The 21,996-nt window shown below is 49.3% G+C and overlaps 1 protein-coding gene across 3 annotated transcripts; it reads right to left on the bottom strand.

Annotated features, from left to right (window-relative positions):
• Window positions 1-2,628: 2,628 nt before the first annotated feature.
• Window positions 2,629-14,159, bottom strand: muc22 (mucin 22). Of its 3 annotated transcripts, none has more exons than XM_031904156.1 (5): window positions 14,010-14,159; window positions 6,619-10,704; window positions 6,085-6,555; window positions 3,705-3,787; window positions 2,629-3,225 (listed from the first exon to the last, which is right to left on the bottom strand). In XM_031904156.1, the coding sequence occupies exons 1-5, from the start codon at window positions 14,128-14,130 to the stop codon at window positions 3,112-3,114; spliced, it is 4,875 nt and encodes a 1,624-aa protein (XP_031760016.1). In that variant the 5' UTR covers window positions 14,131-14,159; the 3' UTR covers window positions 2,629-3,111. The 3 variants fall into 3 exon arrangements, with proteins under 3 accessions (XP_031760016.1, XP_031760015.1, XP_031760014.1); XM_031904155.1 differs by having other exon boundaries at window positions 6,085-6,645; window positions 6,709-10,704; window positions 14,010-14,158; XM_031904154.1 differs by having other exon boundaries at window positions 6,085-10,704; window positions 14,010-14,158.
• Window positions 14,160-21,996: the final 7,837 nt, after the last annotated feature.

Below are 21,996 nucleotides of genomic sequence, written 5' to 3'. Positions count from 1 at the left end.
TAACGTCTGTCCCATAGCGACTGTTACAGTTGGTACATTAGTTGGTCCATTTCCCATCACCCCTTGTGACCCGGTACCTATGGGAATATACCTGCTCCAGATACAGATGTGTGATCAGCACATGGGGCCCCTCCTCGCCAAGTAAGCATGAACTGGCCCGGTGGGGAGGGGGGGGGCCCACAGGGGGCTGTAGCAGGGAAACAATAGCAAGTGTCCAGCAACTGACAAGCAGCATACGTGCCCCTAGCACAAATATACCCCCCTCTCCTTCCACAGCCCCTCCCCCAGGGCTGCAGAGGCCACTCCCTACAGTGGTTTCTCCACTACATTTGAGACCCTTAAAGGGAAACTATACCCCCAAACAATGTAGGGCCCTATAAAGAAATATCACATAAACAGCTCATATGTAAAACCCTGCTTCATCTAAATAAACCATTTTCATATAAATATACTTGTTTAGCAGTATGTGCCATTGGGTAATCCTAAATAGGAAACTGCCATTTTAGGTACTAAGCCCCGCCCCCTGGGATCATAGGATTCACAGTGCACACAAACAAGCCAAGGCACACATACATGCTAGGCCCCATCAGCCAATGAATGGGCAGAGTTCTGCCTTTTGCTCCCACACTACTTCCTGTTACAGTTAGAGCTGCATCACTTCCTGTCAGCTGATCTCTGAGGGGGCACACAGCCCATCACTAAATGGCGGCTCAAGGGAAAGGATGTAAAAGGGCAATATTTACTGATATATATATTCCAGTTTGGGGAGATTCTTTAATAGGCCACTTAATATAATATAAACTGTCAGTTGGTTACGTATTCATTCTGGGGGGGTAGTTTCCCTCGTTCATCTTTAACATTCTGTACCTTTCATATTAACCTCTAGATGGCGACAGAGATGCAGAAGTATCACTGGGAACGTTTGTTATTATCCCGTACGGTATTATTCGTGGGGTTGGTCCGTACCTTTAGGTTCTATTGTGTATTTATTATATTATTATTATACTTATATATACAGAGTTGTACAGCAGGACAATACATTCATAGGACAGACAGGGAACAATAATAGGATATAAATAAATACAAAAATACATTTACATTTAAGAGGAAGGAGGTCCCTGCCCCATAGAGCTTGCAATCTAAGTGGGTAACACACAAATAGGAGCTAATGGCGCTGGAGGTTACAGTGGGTAAAGCAGCGGTGTCTGTGCCGGGAAGGGATTGGGCATTATCAGGGGGGCACGGGGGGGACAGTTGCCCTGGGCCCAGACGATCCTCGCTCTTTAAAGGGGGCCTGTCCATGATACAGTTTTTTAGTTCGGGCAACCTTTAAAGAGTTACGGGCCCTGATTGGTTGCGCCCCGTGTGTGCGCGTGACGTCAGTACGAACGGGGCGCAACCATATAAAAGTCCGAATGCAGCGGGGACAGACACAGCCAAAGGACGGAGGGAGCAGGCGGAAGCAGGAGGTCGCTGGAGGATGGAGCTGGGGGAAGCCGCAAGAAGCTGTAGGTCGCTGGGTGGGGGGAGATGGAGGATGCTGGGGGGAGCTGGACGATGCTGGGGAGGGGAGATGGAGGATGCTGGGGGGAGCTGGAGGATGGTGGGGGAGTTGGAGGATGCTGGGGGGAGCTGGACGATGCTGGGGAGGGGAGCTGGAGGATGCTGGGGGGGAGCTGGAGGATGCTGGGGGAGTTGGAGGATGCTGGGGAGGGGAGCTGGAGGATTCTGGGGGGAGCTGGAGGATGCTGGGGAGGGGAGATGGAGGATGCTGAGGAGGGGAGCTGGAGGATGCTGGGGGGGAGCTAGAGGATGCTGGGGGGGAGCTAGAGGATGCTGGGGGGGAGCTAGAGGATGCTGGGGGGTGCTGGAGGAAGCAGTGAGGAGTGGGCCATAGTATAAGGACACTGGGGGAGGATCAGCAATATTTTAGGTGGGCCCTGGGCTGGCACCAATGCAAAACATAACCCCTGGCTACCAATGTTTTAGGTGGGCCCTGGCTACCAATGTCTGTGTGTCCTTTGTACTGATGGGAGGGGTCACTGGGGGAGGGGCCATTGGGGGGAAGGGCGTGGGAGGAGGGGGGCCCAGAAAATTTTGCTGAACCTTCTCTCTCTCCGGGGGAATTCAGGGGTAGGATCTGACAGGGAAGGAGCCTGAGAGAGAGAAAGGGTTAAGGTGGGGAACAGCAGTGGCAGTGGGTGCCGGGGCCAGCCGGGGGCTTTGAGCAGGAATGTATGGGGACAGGGGATGGAGTGAGGAGCAGAGGGATGAAGGGAAAGTCATGGTAAGGAGTTAATGGGAGGGGTTAATGATAAGCAGGGGTGGGGCCTGTTCTTTCTCCATATCACGGATGAGTATTTCTTTTGAGTTTAAAGGAATTTTTCACCTTCAGTGTCCAAATCTCATTAAACCACCAACAAGGCTCTCAGCAGCGTGTCAGAACATCCATTTCCCATAATAACAAGCCCAAGGCCACTGGCAAAGCTTCTGCTTATATAATCAGTCCTTCTGTGTCTCTGATCAGCTATCTGAAGGGATGGGAGGGGCCTATTCTGAACCCGACACACTGAGAACTTCCTGTATGCTGACATCATCACTGCCAGGCTTTGCCCTTACTTGTTTCCTATTGGACCAGGTCGTTGCTGGTGCGATCTAACCAGTTGCATAAAATGAAAGCTCATTGGCTAATTTCTCCCTTGCAACGACATAGGCAAACAGGCTCAGCCTATCCCTAACTTACAGGCACAGGAAGCCCCAGTGTCAGACTGACAGGAGACACAGCCAATAGGAGTTAAGGCTGCTGCCTGTACTATGTGTGACATCATATAAGGAAGTAAAATGCAACTGTAGTGTCTATAGGGGTCGCTGACCCCCCAGCCCAGGGTCTGAGCAGAAGGATCCACAGAGGGATTTCAAAGGGTCTATTTCCTCTGTAGAAACCGTATTGTCTGCCATGCAGAATCCACTGTGTCTCCTACAGGGATCCCTTTAGTCTGTAATGTAGAGTTCATGCTGTTTGTTGGGGCCGAAATTAGACTGTCGGATGGACTGGCCAACCAATGGCTGCTCAGAAAGTGTAGAAAGAGACAGCGCCGATACCCGCAGATCTCATTTTGCCAAGGGGCTCGCGGTGCTCAGAACAGAAGCGCAGTCCAGGCTGGTGCCGTTCCAGCTGAATCTGATACCCCCGCCCTGTAGTTCTGGGGGGAAACTGGAACAGACCTGCGGGGGCAACAAGGAGACCGGAATGAACCCAGTGCAATCACATAGGAACCAGCCAATCAGAGAGAAGCTTAAATTAGTCCAACTGCAGTTGTGAGATCAAAGCTGATTGCTGAATGACTATAATGGCAGATACAGGGGCAGATTTATGCTGCCGATTTTGCCCAATCAGACCGAGTCGGCAGCTCCTCCTGCAAGGGGCCCATTGGCTCAATGTCAGTAGGCCCCACTGTAGGGTTTGCCATTGGGATAAACCAGATAGATTCTCCAAGATCATAGCCCCTCCCCCATTATGTAAGTGCCCCACCCCTGTGAAATCATGCCCCGCCTCCCTGCCCCAAGTTCCCATGCAGGAGAGGTGGCAACCCTACCCCACTGTATGAGTGTCAGCCCTAGGGCCAAAGAGCAGAGCAGCCCCATGTAGTCCAGCACATAGTCAGGCCCAGAGCCACTCGCTTGGGCACCTACTGGAGCCTTACCTTCTTCACAAACATCTGCCCGATACTGGCTGAGGATGAGGAGGATGTTTGGACCTTGACCTTCAGCACGGCTTTGCCTGACACTGCGAGGAACGAGGAGAGAGAGTGTGAAATGTGTAAAAGTCGGAACTACACAAAACTGGGAATTGCGCCTACAAAGCCTTGGGAGACTGGTTTGGTTTGATGGAGCAGTTGCACCATCAAACCAAAAGAGTTGCTATGGGACAGACATTAGCAACGCTCAGGGAGCATGCTCAGTAGGGGCTGAAGGGGCTGCTGGGAAATGGACCAACTAATGTACCAACTGTAACAGTTGCTATGGGACAGATGTTAGTAACACTCAGGGAGCATGCTCAGTAGGGGCTGCTGGGAAATGGACCAACTAATGTACCAACTGTAACAGTTGCTATGGGACAGATGTTAGTAACACTCAGGGAGCATGCTCAGTAGGGGCTGAAGGGGCTGCTGGGAAATGGACCAACTAATGTACCAACTGTAACAGTTGCTATGGGACAGACATTAGCAACGCTCAGGGAGCATGCTCAGTAGGGGCTGAAGGGGCTGCTGGGAAATGGACCAACTAATGTACCAACGGTAACAGTTGCAATGGGACAGACGTTAGTAACGCTCAGGGAACATGCTCAGTAGGGGCTGGAGGTGCTGCTGGGAAATGGACCAACTAATGTACCAACGGTAACAGTTGCTATGGGACAGACGTTAGTAACGCTCAGGGAACATGCTCAGTAGGGGCTGGAAGAGTCGGTGACCCCCCCTTACTGAGCTGCTCCTGGAAGACTTTATATTTATATCTCTATAAAAACACAGACAAATAAAAAGCTGTTATAAAAGAGTCATAATTCCCAGCACTTTACTTGAAAATAATTCAACTGGAAAAAAACCTTTAATAGGTGAACTTTCCCTTTAATCTATTTGGGTTGTGATGTGAATACTTACCGAACTGGTCGGGTTGGTTGGGTCACATGACTAGGGAAGTGCAGGGGCCCCGGCTGGTTATTACAGTGGAACGTGGGAGCCTCTAACCAAACGGGTTGGGCCGGCGCTCACACATATTATGGGATGTAGGATTGCCCTGACTCACGGCTGTTAGTGCCGCAGGGAGATCTGGGGAGTTTTTCTGGGGGAATTTTTTGTAGGTGGGGGCAAAACTCCCAACAATTACCCTCTGTGGCATCACCTGCCCAGCTGCTTTGTCTGATTGCACTTGCCCCAATCTGATTTAATTGCCCTGATATCCCTGTTCCGAGTGATGCTGCTCACACTTAATTACAGGGTCAGACTGGGGGGTGCAGGGCCCACACTCCCCCATGGGATCCACACCCTGGCACTCACACCCCTCTGGGGGCCCCCCACCACCCACTCAGCCCCCTCCCCGAAGTACATCCACACTCCCCCATGGGATCCCCACCATGGCCCCCCCACCCCTCTGGGGCCCCCCCGCCGCCCACTCAGCCCCCTCCCCGAAGTACATCCACACTCCCCCATGGGATCCCCACCATGGCCCCCCCACCCCTCTGGGGCCCCCCACCACCCACTCAGCCCCCTCCCCGAAGTACATCCACACTCCCCCATGGGATCCCCACCCTGGCACTCACACCCCTCTGGGGGCCCCCCACCAGCCACTCAACCCCCTCCCCCAAGTACACCCACACTCCCCCATGGGATCCCCACCATGGCCCCTCCACCCCTCTGGGGCCCCCCACCACCCACTCAGCCCCCTCCCCGAAGTACATCCACACTCCCCCATGGGATCCCCACCCTGGCACTCACACCCCTCTGGGGCCCCCCACCACCCACTCAGCCCCTCCCCCAAATACACCCACACTCCCCCATGGGATCCCCACCATGGCCCCCCCACCCCTCTGGGGCCCCCCACCACCCACTCAGCCCCCTCCCCCAAATACACCCACACTCCCCCATGGGATCCCCACCATGGCCCCCCCACCCCTCTGGGGCCCCCCACCACCCACTCAGCCCCCTCCCCGAAGTACATCAACACTCCCCCATGGGATCCCCACCCTGGCACTCACACCCCTCTGGGGGCCCCCCACCACCCACTCAGCCCCCTCCCCCAAGTACACCCACACTCCCCCATGGGATCCCCACCATGGCCCCCACACCCCTCTGGGGCCCCCCCGCCGCCCACTCAGCCCCTCCCCCAAATACACCCACACTCCCCCATGGGAACCCCACCATGGCCCCCACACCCCTCTGGGAGCCCCCGCCGCCCACTCAGCCCCTCCCCCAAGTACCCACACTTTACACAGTAATACCCCGAGCCAGAGATCTATTGCCCCTATCAAGCCCAGGCTTCCTACATAGGGTAAATACTAAGTATTGGGCCACAATAGCCTCTACTCACCGTGTGGGGCAGGAGAAGGAGAAGTAGTAGTTGTTGGACTTGTCGTGGTTGTTGTGACTGTTGGTGCAGTTGTATTGGGAGCTGTCGACTGTCTCTCACTTGTAGTAGCTGTTGGTGTAGTAGGTACTGTAGCATTGTAGTAAGTAGTGGTCTCATTTCTGGGAGATGCAGGAGTGGTCTCATTTGGCAAGGTAGTGGGCACAGGGGTAGTGGTCTCATTTCCAATAGATGCAGGAGTGGTCTCATTCGGCAAGGTAGTGGGCACAGGGGTAGTGGTCTCATTTCTGGGAGATGCTGGAGTGGTTTCATTCAGCAAGGTAGTGGGCACAGGGGTAGTGGTCTCATTTCCAATAGATGCAGGAGTGGTCTCATTCGGCAAGGTAGTGGGCACAGGGGTAGTGGTCTCATTTCCAATAGATGCAGGAGTGGTCTCATTCGGCAAGGTAGTGGGCACAGGGGTAGTGGTCTCATTTCTGGGAGATGCAGGAGTGGTCTCATTCGGCAAGGTAGTGGGCACAGGGGTAGTGGTCTCATTTCTGGGAGATGCAGGAGTGGTCTCATTTGGCAAGGTAGTGGGCACAGGGGTAGTGGTCTCATTTCCAATAGATGCAGGAGTGGTCTCATTCGGCAAGGTAGTGGGCACAGGGGTAGTGGTCTCATTTCTGGGAGATGCTGGAGTGGTCTCATTCGGCCAGGTAGTGGGCACAGGGGTAGTGGTCTCATTTGTGATAGATGCTGATGTGGTCTCATTTGTCCCAGCAGAGGGTACCGGGGTAGTGGTCTCATTTCTGGGAGATGCTGATGTGGTCTCATTCGGCCAGGTAGTGGGGACAGGGGTAGTGTTCTCATTTCCAATAGATGCTGAAGTGGTCTCATTTGTCCAAGTAGTTGATACTGGGATAGTTGTCTCATTTCTGGGAGATGCTGAAGTGGTCTCATTTGTCCCAGCAGAGGGTACCGGGGTAGCGGTCTCATTTCCAATAGATGCTGAAGTGGTCTCAGGTTGGGTAGTAAATGGCACTTGGGACGTTTGCTCAGTTCTTGTATATAAAGTGCTCTCAAATGTTGTATTTGCCAAAGAGGTCTCCCTTGTAGTGGCCGGTACGGTATAGAGGCTGGTGGCATCGGGCAGAGCAGAAGATGCTGATGTGGCTTCAGCTTCACTTGTAGGGACTATGGCAGCTGTGCTCTTGTTAGTAGCGCCTACTGCAGTGGTCCCTAGAGCAGATGGGAACGTGGTCTCAACTGAAGTAGGAGGGGGTGTAGTCCCCTCAGTGGTAGTAGAAGATGCTGGGGTAGTCTCAGTTGCTGCTGTAGGGGATGTTAGGCTGGTGGTCTCAATAGAAGTAGGAGATGCTGTGGTGGGCTCGGTTGCCGCTGTAGAGGATGTGAGGCTAGTGGTCTCAAAGGTGGTAGTAGATGCTGACATGGTCTCAGTTATAACAGTAGGGGATGGAAGGCTAGTGGTCTCAGAGGTGGTAGTAGATGCTGAGATGGTCTCAGTTATAACAGTAGGGGATGTGAGGCTGGTGGTCTCAGAGGTGGTAGTAGATGCTGATGGGGTCTCAGTTATAACAGTAGTGGATGTGAGGCTAGTGGTCTCAGAGGTGGTAGTAGATGCTGAGATGGTCTCAGGTATAACAGTAGGGGATGTGAGGCTAGTGGTCTCAGAGGTGGTAGTAGATGCTGAGATGGTCTCAGGTATAACAGTAGGGGATGTGAGGCTAGTGGTCTCAGAGGTGGTAGTAGATGCTGAGATGGTCTCAGTTATAACAGTAGGGGATGGAAGGCTGGTGGTCTCAGAGGTGGTAGTAGATGCTGATGTGGTCTCAGTTGTAGCAGTAGGGGATGTAAGGCTAGTGGTCTCAGAGGTGGTAGTAGATGCTAAGGTGGTCTCAGATGTAGCAGTACGGGATGTGAGGCTGGTGGTCTCAGAGGTGGTAGAAGATGCTGAGATGGTCTCAGTTATAACAGTAGGGGATGGAAGGCTGGTGGTCTCAGAGGTGGTAGTAGATGCTGATGTGGTCTCAGTTGTAGCAGTAGGGGATGTAAGGCTAGTGGTCTCAGAGGTGGTAGTAGATGCTAAGGTGGTCTCAGATGTAGCAGTACGGGATGTGAGGCTGGTGGTCTCAGAGGTGGTAGAAGATGCTGAGATGGTCTCAGTTATAACAGTAGGGGATGTGAGGCTAGTGGTCTCAGAGGTGGTAGAAGATGCTGAGATGGTCGCAGTTATAACAGTAGGGGATGTGAGGCTAGTGGTCTCAGAGGTGGTAGAAGATGCTGATGTGGTCTCAATTGTAGCAGTAGGGGATGTGATGATGGTTGTCTCAGAGGTGGTAGTAGATGCTGATGGGGTCACAGTTGTAACAGTAGGGGATGGAAGGCTTGTGGTCTCAGAAGTGGTAGAAGATGCTGAGGTGGTCTCAGTTGTAGCAGTAGGGGATGTGATGATGGTTGTCTCAGAGGTGGTAGTAGATGCTGAGGTGGTCTCAGTTATAACAGTAGAGGATGTGAGGCTGGTGGTCTCAGAGGTGGTAGAAGATGCTGAGGTGGTCTCAGTTATAACAGTAGGGGATGTGAGGCTGGTGGTCTCAGAGCTGGTAGTAGATGCTGATGGGGTCTCAGTTGTAGCAGTAGGGGATGTGAGGCTAGTGGTCTCAGAGGTGGTAGAAGATGCTGATGGGGTCTCAGTTATAACAGTAGAGGATGTGAGGCTGGTGGTCTCAAAGGTGGTAGTAGATGCTGATAGGGTCTCAGTTATAACAGTAGAGGATGTGAGGCTGGTGGTCTCAGAGGTGGTAGAAGATGCTGAGGTGGTCTCAGTTATAACAGTAGGGGATGTGAGGCTGGTGGTCTCAGAGCTGGTAGTAGATGCTGATGGGGTCTCAGTTGTAGCAGTAGGGGATGGAAGGCTGGTGGTCTCAGAGCTGGTAGTAGATGCTGATGGGGTCTCAGTTGTAGCAGTAGGGGATGTGAGGCTAGTGGTCTCAGAGGTGGTAGTAGATGCTGATGGGGTCTCAGTTATAGCACTAGGGGATGTGTGGCTAGTGGTCTCAGAGGTGGTAGAAGATTCTGAGATGGTCTCAGTTATAACAGTAGGGGATGTGAGGCTGGTGGTCTCAGAGGTGGTAGTAGATGCTGATGGGGTCTCAGTTATAACAGTAGGGGATGTGAGGCTGGTGGTCTCAGAGCTGGTAGTAGATGCTGATGGGGTCTCAGTTGTAGCAGTAGGGGATGTGAGGCTAGTGGTCTCAGAGGTGGTAGTAGATGCTGATGGGGTCTCAGTTATAGCACTAGGGGATGTGTGGCTAGTGGTCTCAGAGGTGGTAGAAGATTCTGAGATGGTCTCAGTTATAACAGTAGGGGATGTGAGGCTGGTGGTCTCAGAGGTGGTAGTAGATGCTGATGGGGTCTCAGTTATAACAGTAGGGGATGTGAGGCTGGTGGTCTCAGAGGTGATAGTAGATGCTGATGGGGTCTCAGTTATAACAGTAGAGGATGTGAGGCTGGTGGTCTCAAAGGTGGTAGTAGATGCTGATGGGGTCTCAGTTATAACAGTAGGGGATGGAAGGCTAGTGGTCTCAGAGGTGGTAGAAGATGCTGATGGGGTCTCAATTATAAAAGTAAGGGATGGAAGGCTAGTGGTCTCAGAGGTGGTAGAAGATGCTGATGGGGTCTCAGTTATAACAGTAGGGGATGTGAGGCTAGTGGTCTCAGAGGTGGTAGTAGATGTTGATGGGGTCTCAGTTATAACAGTAGGGGATGGAAGGCTAGTGGTCTCAGAGGTGGTAGTAGATGCTGATGGGGTCTCAGTTATAACAGTAGGGGATGGAAGGCTAGTGGTCTCAGAGGTGGTAGTAGATGCTGATGGGGTCTCAGTTATAACAGTAGGGGATGGAAGGCTAGTGGTCTCAGAGGTGGTAGAAGATGCTGATGGGGTCTCAGTTATAACAGTAGGGGATGGAAGGCTGGTGGTCTCAGAGGTGGTTGGAGGTGCTGTGATGGTCTCGGTTATAACAGTAGGGGATGTGAGGCTAGTGGTCTCAGAGGTGGTAGTAGATGCTAATGGGGTCTCAGTTATAACAGTAGGGGATGTGAGGCTGGTGGTCTCAGAGGTCATAGTAGATGCTGATGGGGTCTCAGTTATAACAGTAGGGGATGTGAGGCTAGTGGTCTCAGAGGTGGTAGTAGATGTTGATGGGGTCTCAGTTATAACAGTAGGGGATGGAAGGCTAGTGGTCTCAGAGGTGGTAGAAGATGCTGATGGGGTCTCAGTTATAACAGTAGGGGATGTGAGGCTAGTGGTCTCAGAGGTGGTAGAAGATGCTGATGGGGTCTCAGTTATAACAGTAGGGGATGTGAGGCTAGTGGTCTCAGAGGTGGTAGAAGATGCTGATGGGGTCTCAGTTATAACAGTAGGGGATGTGAGGCTAGTGGTCTCAGAGGTGGTAGTAGATGCTGATGGGGTCTCAGTTATAACAGTAGGGGATGTGAGGCTAGTGGTCTCAGAGGTGGTAGAAGATGCTGATGGGGTCTCAGTTATAACAGTAGGGGATGGAAGGCTGGTGGTCTCAGAGGTGGTAGGAGGTGCTGTGATGGTCTCGGTTCTAGTAGCAGTTACTGTAGAAGATATTACAATTAAATTATTTTCTATATATAACTGAGCTGTATATTCGCTTTACACGTCTGTGTAGGAATATTTTGTTCTGATTGGCTGGACATTACATGAAAGAACCATCATGTTCACTATACTCAAAGGTGTATTGTTTGGCCACTATATTAATAAGATCAATAGCGATGTAGCCACAGGACCCGGGGTAAAACATTGCCCTGTATGTTACCCTTGTACCCCTGTATGTTACCCCCTGTAAGTTACCCCCTGTACCCCTGTACCATTGTATGTTACCCCCTGTACCCCTGTATGTTACCCCTGTACCCCTGTACCATTGTATGTTACCCCCTGTACCCCTGTATGTTACCCCTGTACCCCTGTATGTTAACCCCGTACCCCTGTATGTTACCCCCTGTACCCCTGTACCATTGTATGTTACCCCCTGTACCCCTGTATGTTACCCCCTGTACCATTGTATGTTACCCCCTGTACCCCTGTATGTTACCCCCTGTACCCCTGTATGTTACCCCTGTATGTTACCCCCTGTACCCCTGTATGTTACCCCTGTATGTTACCCCTGTATGTTGCCCCTGTATGTTACCCCTGTATGTTGCCCCTGTATGTTACCCCTGTATGTTACCCCTGTATGTTACCCCTGTACCCCTGTATGTTACCCCTGTATGTAGCCCCTGTATGTTACCCCTGTATGTTACCCCTGTACCCCTGTATGTTACCCCTGTACCCCCTGTACCCCTGTATGTTACCCCTGTATGTTGCCCCTGTATGTTACCCCTGTATGTTACCCCTGTACCCCTGTATGTTACCCCCTGTACCCCTGTATGTTGCCCCTGTATGTTACCCCTGTATGTTACCCCTCTATGTTGCCCCTGTATGTTGCCCCTGTATGTTGCCCCTGTATGTTGCCCCTGTATGTTACCCCTGTATGTTGCCCCTGTATGTTACCCCTGTATGTTACCCCTGTATGTTACCCCTGTATGTTGCCCCTGTATGTTACCCCTGGTATGTTGCCCCTGTATGTTACCCCTGTATGTTACCCCTGTGTGTTACCCCTGTATGTTTCCCCTGTATGTTGCCCCTGTATGTTACCCCTTGTATGTTGCCCCTGTATGTTACCCCTGTATGTTACCCCTGTGTGTTACCCCTGTATGTTTCCCCTGTATGTTGCCCCTGTATGTTAACCCTTGTATGTTGCCCCTGTATGTTACCCTGTATGTTACCCCTGTTACCCCTGTATGTTACCCCTGTATGTTACCCCTGTATGTTACCCCTGTATGTTGCCCCTGTATGTTACCCCTGTATGGTTACCCCTGTATGTTACCCCTGTATGTTACCCCTGTATGTTACCCCTGTATGTTCCCCTGTATGTTACCCCTGTATGTTGCCCCTGTATGTACCCCTGTATGTTACCCCTGTATGTTGCCCCTGTATGTTGCCCCTGTATGTACCCCTGTATGTTACCCCTGTATGTTACCCCTGTATATGTTACCCCTGTATGTTACCCCTGTATGTTGCCCCTGTATGTTGCCCCTGTATGTTACCCCTGTATGTTACCCCTGTTACCCCTGTATGTTACCCCTGTATGTTGCCCCTGTATGTTACCCCTGTATGTTACCCCTGTATGTTACCCCTGTTACCCTGTATGTTACCCCTGTATGTTACCCCTGTACCCCTGTATGTTGCCCCTGTATGTTACCCCTGTATGTTACCCCTGTATGTTACCCCTGTATGTTACCCCTGTATGTTACCCCTGTATGTTACCCCTGTATGTTGCCCCTGTATGTTACCCCTGTATGTTACCCCTGTTGCCCCTGTATGTTACCCCTGTATGTTACCCCTGTATGTTGCCCCCCCCTGTATGTTACCCCTGTATGTTGCCCCTGTATGTTACCCCTGTATGTTACCCCTGTATGTTGCCCCTGTATGTTTGTATGTTACCCCTGTATGTTGCCCCTGTATGTTACCCCTGTATGTTACCCCTGTATGTTACCCCTGTATGTTACCCCTGTATGTTACCCCTGTATGTTACCCCTGTATGTTACCCCTGTATGTTACCCCTGTATGTTACCCCTGTATGTTACCCCTGTATGTTGCCCCTGTATGTTACCCCTGTATGTACCCCTGTACCCCTGTATGTTACCCCTGTATGTTGCCCTGTATGTTACCCCTGTATGTTACCCCTGTATGTTGCCCCTGTATGCCCCTGTATGTTACCCCTGTATGTTACCCCTGTATGTTGCCCCTGTATGTTGCCCCTGTATGTTGCCCCTGTATGTTACCCCTGTACCCCTGTATGTTACCCCTGTATGTTACCCCTGTATGTTACCCCTGTATGTTACCCCTGTACCCCTGTATGTTACCCCTGTATGTTACCCCTGTATGTTACCCCTGTATGTTACCCCTGTATGTTGCCCCTGTATGTTGCCCCTGTATGTTGCCCCTGTATGTTACCCCTGTATGTTACCCCTGTACCCCTGTATGTTACCCCTGTTTGTTGCCAATACAAATTCAGATACAGGTTAAGCCGCTGGATGCAATGGCTTTCGAGTGATTTGCCGATGATGTTATTGTACCTGTATAAACAACCCCAGAGCCGGTTATTGTTTAATGGAACAGAAGGCAGAAATCCCCTGAGTAACTGTCTCAGTAACCGCAGCTACGGAACCTGAATTTGCTTCTGTTCCTGGCACTTTGCGGGGCAATAAATGCAGTTTATTATATGGGCTGGGGCAGTAAAACCCAGTGACATGGGACGTGCTGTTGGGCCAGTGAGCAGCCGACCCATCCAGTTGGTCCCCCAACACCCCCTTGTATTCGCTTTACTGCCCCTTTATTCCATATGTTTCCTTGTTTGTGTGCCCCAGTAGCACTACTTCCTGTTGGATTGTGAGCTCTTGTGACTAAAATATGTCTTTTTTGTCTCACGTTCTGTTCCTATAATGTCATTTGTATTATTTTTATACAACATGTGTTTGTCAGGCTCTTGCTGAACCATAACTCCCACTGCAACCAAAGCAGCCTGGCTATGTGCTGTATTACTCTTACTATTAACTCTTACTATTAATCTTCTACTAGATTCCCTGGGCAAATCCCCTTTCTGCCCTTTCTGCCCCACTTATCTTATATTCATGATAAATAAATGCCCAATAAGCCTCCAACTGTCACTTGTAAGGATAACAGCAGGTACAGGGGGCTATTGGGGCTACTGACTGAATATGCCAGTGGCCCCTACATGGGGCATTAGCCAAGTCTTATTGCATTTGATCCCTAAATATATAAGATTGTGGCCACTTACCATTGAGAAGCAGCAGGAAGGCTAAAGCCCCCCCCAGCCTGAGTCCGGCCATGGCCCAGGGGCGCTGGATAGAGAGTCCTTCCCTGACAGTCAGCGTGGGGCGAGTGAGGCAGAGAGACATTGGCTCTGGGGCAGGAGAGAGTGCAGAGAGACAAGTGCGGGGTAAATTCCAGCCCACATTCCCTGGCTCAGCCGAGAGACTCACACACCTACCTGCCCCGGGGGGGAATTCCATTGTTTCCTTTACTGATAGGCGGCAGGTACATGGGGCGGATATTTACATACACACAGATATCATTCTGTTCCACTTGTGCTGCTCTTTCCTTATCACTCCCGGGGCATTTACTTTGGCACCGACACCACATACACAGCTGTTATTGGTGGTGGTGGGGGGGGGGGGGGGGGTGCAAGTGTGGCACTTACCAGGGCAAAGTGTGATTCCAACTAAGATATAATTACCCCTTATTGGGGGCAGAACAGCCCTATTGGGTTTATTTAATGGTTAAATGATTCCCTTTTCTCTGTAATAATAAAACAGTACCTGTACTTGATCCCAACTAAGATATAATTACCCCTTATTGGGGCAGAACAGCCCTATTGGGTTTATTTAATGGTTAAATGATTCCCTTTTCTCTGTAATAATATTATCGGGAATACCCTTGTTCCCTAGCATTCTGGATAATGGGTCCTATACCTGTACTATATTCTGTTGTACAGAGCTTATATATTATTCCCATCAGCCCCTCTCCTATTCGTACCCCAGTCTGGCTGAAGTATCACCCCCAGGAGAAGTGGGTACCGAATTAATAACAGAGAAAAAACGGGCAGCGGAAATCTTATCTGAAGGATCCAGTCCCATAAGAAAAGCCAAACAGGGTCCAGCCGGAGCCACTGTGGGAAATCACTTACCAACACCCTCCTCAGGGTCCTCATACGACAAGTAGTAGAAGGGAAATGGTTTGCCCACTCTGCCCCCATTTGGCAACCTCTGACTGAGGCTAAACAAACGTTTATCCTGGAACTTTCCGTAGCTCTTTCTGTGATGTTTACGGATGGTTCTCCCAAACCAACACTCCTCAAAGATGTTAAAAAGGAGCCTTCAGCCTCTTGGCAGGGTCACTGTGGAACAGTCCCTTTGACCCAACATCTGTTTGGTCAGAAGTTCTCCATATAACCACGTCTGTAGGTGTTTGACGACTTCACCGTAAACCCATTCCAGAGTATACGGCATATAAAACCTCCATTTCTCCCTCACCCATTGATGACACGCTTGGACCCAAGAGATGGTTCTAAACTTAAAGGGATCTGCCCTCCCTGAGGGTACCCAGAAGTCCTGATCATCGTGCAGGTCTGGTTGAATCTCTACTCCTCCCTCTGGCGATGGCCTTCTTGTCCTCAAGCTCATCCCTACTGGAGCTGACACACCATGGAGCTGTAATGGTTCCTGGATGGTGGAGGTCACAGGAGATGGTAGGAATTTCACAGAGGATGGACCCTTTTTAAATGGAGAGGGTGTGACACTGGGGGGCCTCAGCCATACTTACCCCTGAAGAAAGGGATAGCTTGTCCATGTCAGTACTGAGGGACCCAGAAGATGGCTTACTCTTGGGTTCCCTTAATGCTTTGCAGAGCCCAAGCCAACAATCATGGTGGCACCACATACAACTGGAATTGAAATCTCAGGCTTCTGTGGGCAACTCAATCTCACAATATGGTGCCACCACTTTCTGTCCCTCAGAGTTAGCTTTCTCCTCATAGCATATAGTGGTATCCACTACCGGGGGAAACGACTTGGCTCCAGCCAGAACGTCCAAGTCTTCCCACCCATCCCATCCTGCATCCACCATGGTGGGTGTTGTCGGTGGGTTTTCTCCTCTCACAACTAGGCACAAAATGGCGGTGGCAGTGACATATATCCGGGAACCACCTTTTGGAACTCTTGCACCAAAATGTTCTCAAGTCAGAAGAAAATAATGCAAGACTTGGAGACAGAAACTGTTTAAATGTAGAATTAGAGTGAAATTGGCAGTGACTGTGCCCACAGTAACCCACTTACTGGAATGGCGTATCGGAGAGCACTGGGTATATCCAGTAAGTAGCTGTTGTGTAGTATCCCTCCTAGATTATGGGGGTAGTTGCCTCCATTGTAGTAGCAGATGCTGGGGTGGTTTCAGATGCAGTACTAGGGAATATGAGGTTAGTAGTCTTAGTGATAGTAGATGATGCTGAGGTTGTCCCACTGCAGTAGTAGGGGATATGAGGCTAGTCATCTCAGTAGGAGATGCTGAGGTAGTTTCATTTGCAGTAGTAAGGAAAATTAGGTTAGCGGTCTCAGTGATAGAAGAAGATGTAGACGCGAATCCAGTTTTGGCAATAGAGGATATAAAGTTAGGGTTCTAGGTTTAAGAAGTAAGGGATATGAGGCTGGTTGTCTCAGGGGAAGAAGAAGATGTAGAGGTGGTACCAGTTTCGGCAGCAGATGATATAAAGTTAGGGTTCTAGGTTATAGAATTAAGGGATATGAGGCTGGTTGTCTCAGGGGAGGAAGAAGATGTAGACATGGTACCAGTTTCGGCAGCAGATGATATAAAGTTAGGGTTCTAGGTTATAGAATTAAGGGATATGAGGCTGGTTGTCTCAGGGGAGGAAGAAGATGTAGACATGGTACCAGTTTCGGCAGCAGATGATATAAAGTTAGGGTTCTAGGTTTAAGAAGTAGGGGGAATGAGGTTAGTGGTTTTGATGGTAGAAGACGATGTACATATGGTCCCATTTTTGGCAGTAGAGAATATCAATTTAGGGGTCTTGGTTGCAGTAGTAGGAGATATGAGGCTGGTGGTCTCAGTGGCATCAGGACATGCTGAGGTCTCCATTGCTGTACTAGGAGATATCAGACTATTCACTTCAGGGGTAAAATGAGACGGTGGTCTTAGTTGCAGTTGCGGAGAGTTATTGGCGGAAACAAATGTAGAGGTGGTCTCAGTTTTAGGAGTAGAAGATATGAAGTTAGTGGTCTCTCTTGCTGCAGTAGGGTATACAAGACTAGTGGTCTCAGTGGTAGAAGTAGATTTAGAGGTGGTCTCAGCTTTAGGAGTGGAGGATATGAAGTTAGCTGCCTCAGTGTCAACTCTAGGGAATATGAGGCTAGTGGTCACAGTGGCAGTAGGAGATTTTGAGGTGGTCTTCATTATCTCTCTAACTCCATCTGTACAGTTATTTCTTTACACATTCAGACTCCGCTCAGCCCACCTGGCCATTCCGTCAGTGAGGAAGGTTCAAAACTTGCCAGAGAGGCAAATTCTTTATAGGGCGGAACAATTAATAAATACCTACATGTGTGATGTGAAACTAACCCAAGGAGACTGGATGATGAGGAGAGACCTCCATTGTTTGGCACAGATTGTCTACAACCTGAAATGGGAGGAGCATTGGAATCTGTTGCTGCTGGACCCTAAATTGAGACCCTGGGTGTCCAATACTCCTGTGATGGCCAACAAATAAGCCACCAATCTAAAGGTCCATCTAGTTCATGCCCGAGTGGCCCACCTAAGAGACAAGGAAACCACTTGACTTGCCCTAAAGGTATATGTGTATGTATAAACTGTAAAGAGAGTCACATGACTTTTGTTTTGTATTTTAGTTATTTCCTTGTTTGTACAGCAGGTTGCCATGGCATGGAATTAGATCAATATACCAATAGGATGTATTGCTTCTAAATAGTACGGGTTCCCTTGGCAACACAGACATGCACATTAGATTTAGCCCAATGTTGGTGGAAGGGATGCGGCTTCATACGGGGATTATATAGAAAGTTTTGGGACACTTAATCCCCTAGAATTTATGTTCAAAAAATCCACATTCCCCAAGTACTTTCTTATTTACTGAGCGCTGAGTGCTGATTGGCTACTGTATTTCAGTTACTGTGATACCTGATAAGCTGATTCTCTTTGTATTTACAATAAATGTTTGATTTACCCTTTATATTAGTTTGTGGCGTGACTCTGTTATTTATCTTTATTTACTCTTCCCTTTCAGCTTTGCTTCCTCGTTCATCTCACAATAACAGGGAACTGGGACCTCAGGCGGCTCCTCCTCAGGCGCTGTGTGTGACTGGCTGCCCTCGGGCCCTCACTGGGGAGAGTGAAGGGGAGCAAATATAGTAGGGCAGAATGTAGGCAATAACGCAAAATTCAAACAGTAGGACAAGATGGAGACAGTAGGACAAGATGGAGACAGTAGGGCAAAATGAAGACAGAAGAGCAAAATGGAGACAGTAGGGCAAGATGGAGACAGAAGAGCAAAATGGAGACAGTAGGGCAAGATGGAGACAGTAGGGCAAGATGGAAACAGAAGAGCAAAATGGAGACAGTAGGGCAAGGTGGAGACAGTAGGGCAAGATGGAGACAGTAGGGCAAGATGGAGACAGAAGAGAAAAATGGAGACAGTAGGGCAAGATGGAGACAGTAGGGCAAGATGGAGACAGTAGGGCAAGATGGAGACAGTAGGGCAAGATGGAGACAGAAGAGCAAAATGGAGACAGTAGGGCAAGATGGAGACAGTAGGGCAAGATGGAGACAGTAGGACAAGATGGAGACAGTAGGGCAAGATGGAGACAGTAGGGCAAGATGGAGACAGTAGTGCAAGATGGAGACAGAAGAGCAAAATGGAGACAGTAGGGCAAGATGGAGACAGAAGAGCAAAATGGAGACAGTAGGACAAGATGGAGACAGTAGAGCTACATGGTACCAGTGGGGCAAAATGATTACAAAATAGCAAAATGGAGACAGTAGGGCCACATGGTGCCAGTAGGACAAAATAGAGACAAAAGAGAAAAATAGAGATAGTAGAACAAGATGGTGACAGTAGAGGAAGATGGAGATAATAGGGTAAGATACTGACAGTAGAGCAAGATGGAGACAGCAGGGCAAGATGGAGACAGTAGAGCAAAGTGGAGACATCAGGGCAAGATGGAGACAGTAGGGCAAGATGGAGACAGTAGAGCAAAGTGGAGACAGCAGGGCAAGATGGAGACAGCAGGACAAGATGGAGACAGTAGGGCAAGATGGAGACAGTAGAGCAAAGTGGAGACAGCAGGGCAAGATGGAGACAGTAGGGCAAGATGGAGACAGTAGGGCAAGATGGGGACAGTAGGACAAGATGGAGACAGTAGGGCAAGATGGAGACAGTAGGGCAAGGCTGGGACAGTAGGACAAGATGGAGACAGTAGGACAAGATGGAGACAGTAGGACAAGATGGAGTCAGTAGGGCAAGATGGTGACAGTAGGACAAGATGGAGACAGTAGGACAAGATGGAGACAGTAGGACAAGATGGAGACAGTAGGGCAAGATGGAGACAGTAGGACAAGATGGAGACAGTAGGGCAAGATGGAGACAGTAGGACAAGATGGAGACAGTAGGGCAAAAGGGAAACAACTGGGCAAGATGGCGACAGTAGGGCAAGATGGTAACAACATGGAAATAAGGAGATGGAAGTACAAGACTTTTTTTATTGTATCACAAAAGACCATCTATATTAAATGCCGATTGTTTGTATCTGAGGAAGACAGTATATACAGTAGGTACGTATATAGAATGTATCAGCCACATTGTCAAAACTAATTTTCTTTATTAAATATTTTTTTTAACAATGAATTGAAATAAATGGTAATGCCCGCCCCCCTTTCCTTCTTGTGCTTTTCTCTGGACCCAATTAGACGCAGCTCGGTGGCCTTTGTTGTCTTGCCACAAACCCAGGCCTGGGAGTCGGAACGTTGCACAATACTCCCCATTAGGCTCCCAGTGTGAGTCACGCACACTTATTGGTACAGTAAATGGGAAAATCCCAGGGCGGAAGGGTGACTCTATTAAATAATGAGCGGAAATATAATTAGAGACATTATGGTGCCTAATTAGACTTCAAGAATCTTGCAGAACGTGCCTATAGAAACCTAGAATAACATAGAATTCCCCTGTGAGCCAATTGAAATGCAGGTGAATTCCCCAATGGAAATCCCAGCAGATCTGGGTAAAAATGGCATGAAAATCTCCCTATGTAAGAAGTCTGACGTAGTGCTAGAAAACTGCATCCTCATTGGTGAATCCCATTGCATCTGTAATTAGGTCATTGGTCAACTTCTATGGAGAACCAGGGCCAGTGGGACTGTTTAGTTTTGTAGAGGGTAATTAGTTTCTGCTTCTTGCATGTCTTGTAGCCCAAGGGTAGCCATATTGGCTTCCTATTCACTGCTATAGATCTTGTAACATGTCCAGATTATGATTGGCTAGTTTGGCCTTAGGTCGAAGGTTAACATGACCCGGGGGTTTCTGTTTATGAGAAGCAACAGTTGCTTAGATGCCTCTACATACCAAGCATAAAGGCTGAGTGTGAAGTTGAACTTCCCCTTTAATCTGCAAAAAGAACCTGCGTTGGGACTTTGTTTGGGGCAAATAAAGAGAAGGAATGTGACCTTGTTATTGTGGTGAAATGATTTTGTGATTTACTTGCTCAGCAATTGGCTTTAGCCCTGATTAGAAACAATAAACCTGAATTTCAGCTTTCAGCAGCGAATTTGGCACCGGTATCGCTTCCTCCTTCGTTTCATATTACGGCTTCTGAGTTGCACCTTCAACTTACTGAGAGTTCCCTCCTACACGTTGCCTCATAAACCTCCCTCTCATGAGTTACATATACAGCCCAATAAACAACCATCTATGGCCTCAGGAGACAGCAGGGCAAGATGGGGACAGTATGGCAAGATGGAGACAGTAGGGCAAGATGGGGACAGTAGGGCAAGATGGAGACAGTAGGGCAAGATGGAGACAGTAGGGCAAGATGGAGACAGTAGGGCAAGATGGGGACAGTAGGACAAGATGGAGACAGTAGGGCAAGATGGGGACAGTAGGGCAAGATGGAGACAGTAGGGCAAGATGGGGACAGTAGGACAAGATGGGGAGAGAAGAGAAAATTAGGCAGGGTACATTGCACAACCAGGGACCCCTCTGAGCTCTTTAGCTTCCCCCCCCCAAGATTCTGCTCTAGGCATGAGCTTTTTGGTGCATTTATGGTAAATATGGCCCTACACTTACCCCGGCAGCATGGAGCCCAAAGAGATGGATTCTCACAGGAGAAGTATCATTTGGCACTGAAGTGGGTGTCCCTTGAATAACCCCCACTTACAGGGGTGAGTGAATACTTTCACTTTAATGCACTTTGTGTAGAATCAGAATATTCCTGTGACCTACTCCCTTTATATGAACTAGCGCCATCTTGTGGGGGTTTTACAAAGTTTAATTCTCTCAGATGGGTGCTGCCCTCTAGTGGAGAGCTGCTGTTAGAGACTATTTTCTGTAAGCACAGTACCTCTCCATGGCCAGCAGGCGGTGCCTGGGTTTCTTGTTTCCATTAGGTGCCTGTCCTGCCCTGCAGTACAACTGAATGATACAGCCTGGGATATTCAATATACAGCCTGGGATATTCAATATACAGCCTGGGATATGCAATATATAGCCTGGGATATTCAATATACAGCCTGGGATATTCAATAAACAGCCTGGGATATTCAATATACAGCCTGGGATATTCAATATACAGCCTGGGATATTCAATATACAGCCTGGGATATTCAATATACAGCCTGGGATATTCAATATACAGCCTGGGAGATTCAATATACAGCCTGGGATATTCAATATACAGCCTGGGATATTCAATATACAGCCTGGGATATTCAATATACAGCCTGGGATATTCAATATACAGCCTGGGATATTCGATATACAGCCTGGGATATTCAATATACAGCCTGGGATATGCAATATACAGCCTGGGATATTCAATATACAGCCTGGGATATTCAATATACAGCCTGGGATATTCAATTTATAGCCTGGGATATTCAATATACAGCCTGGGATATTCAATTTATAGCCTGAGATATTCAATATACAGCCTGGGATATTCAATATACAGCCTGGGATATTCAATATA

This window comes from Xenopus tropicalis, chromosome 6, assembly GCF_000004195.4.
Source record: "Xenopus tropicalis strain Nigerian chromosome 6, UCB_Xtro_10.0, whole genome shotgun sequence".
In the NCBI taxonomy this organism is placed as follows: Eukaryota; Metazoa; Chordata; class Amphibia; order Anura; family Pipidae; genus Xenopus; species Xenopus tropicalis.
The sequence above is the reverse complement of the archived record's forward strand: the minus strand, read 5'-3'. Positions and strand labels throughout refer to the sequence as shown.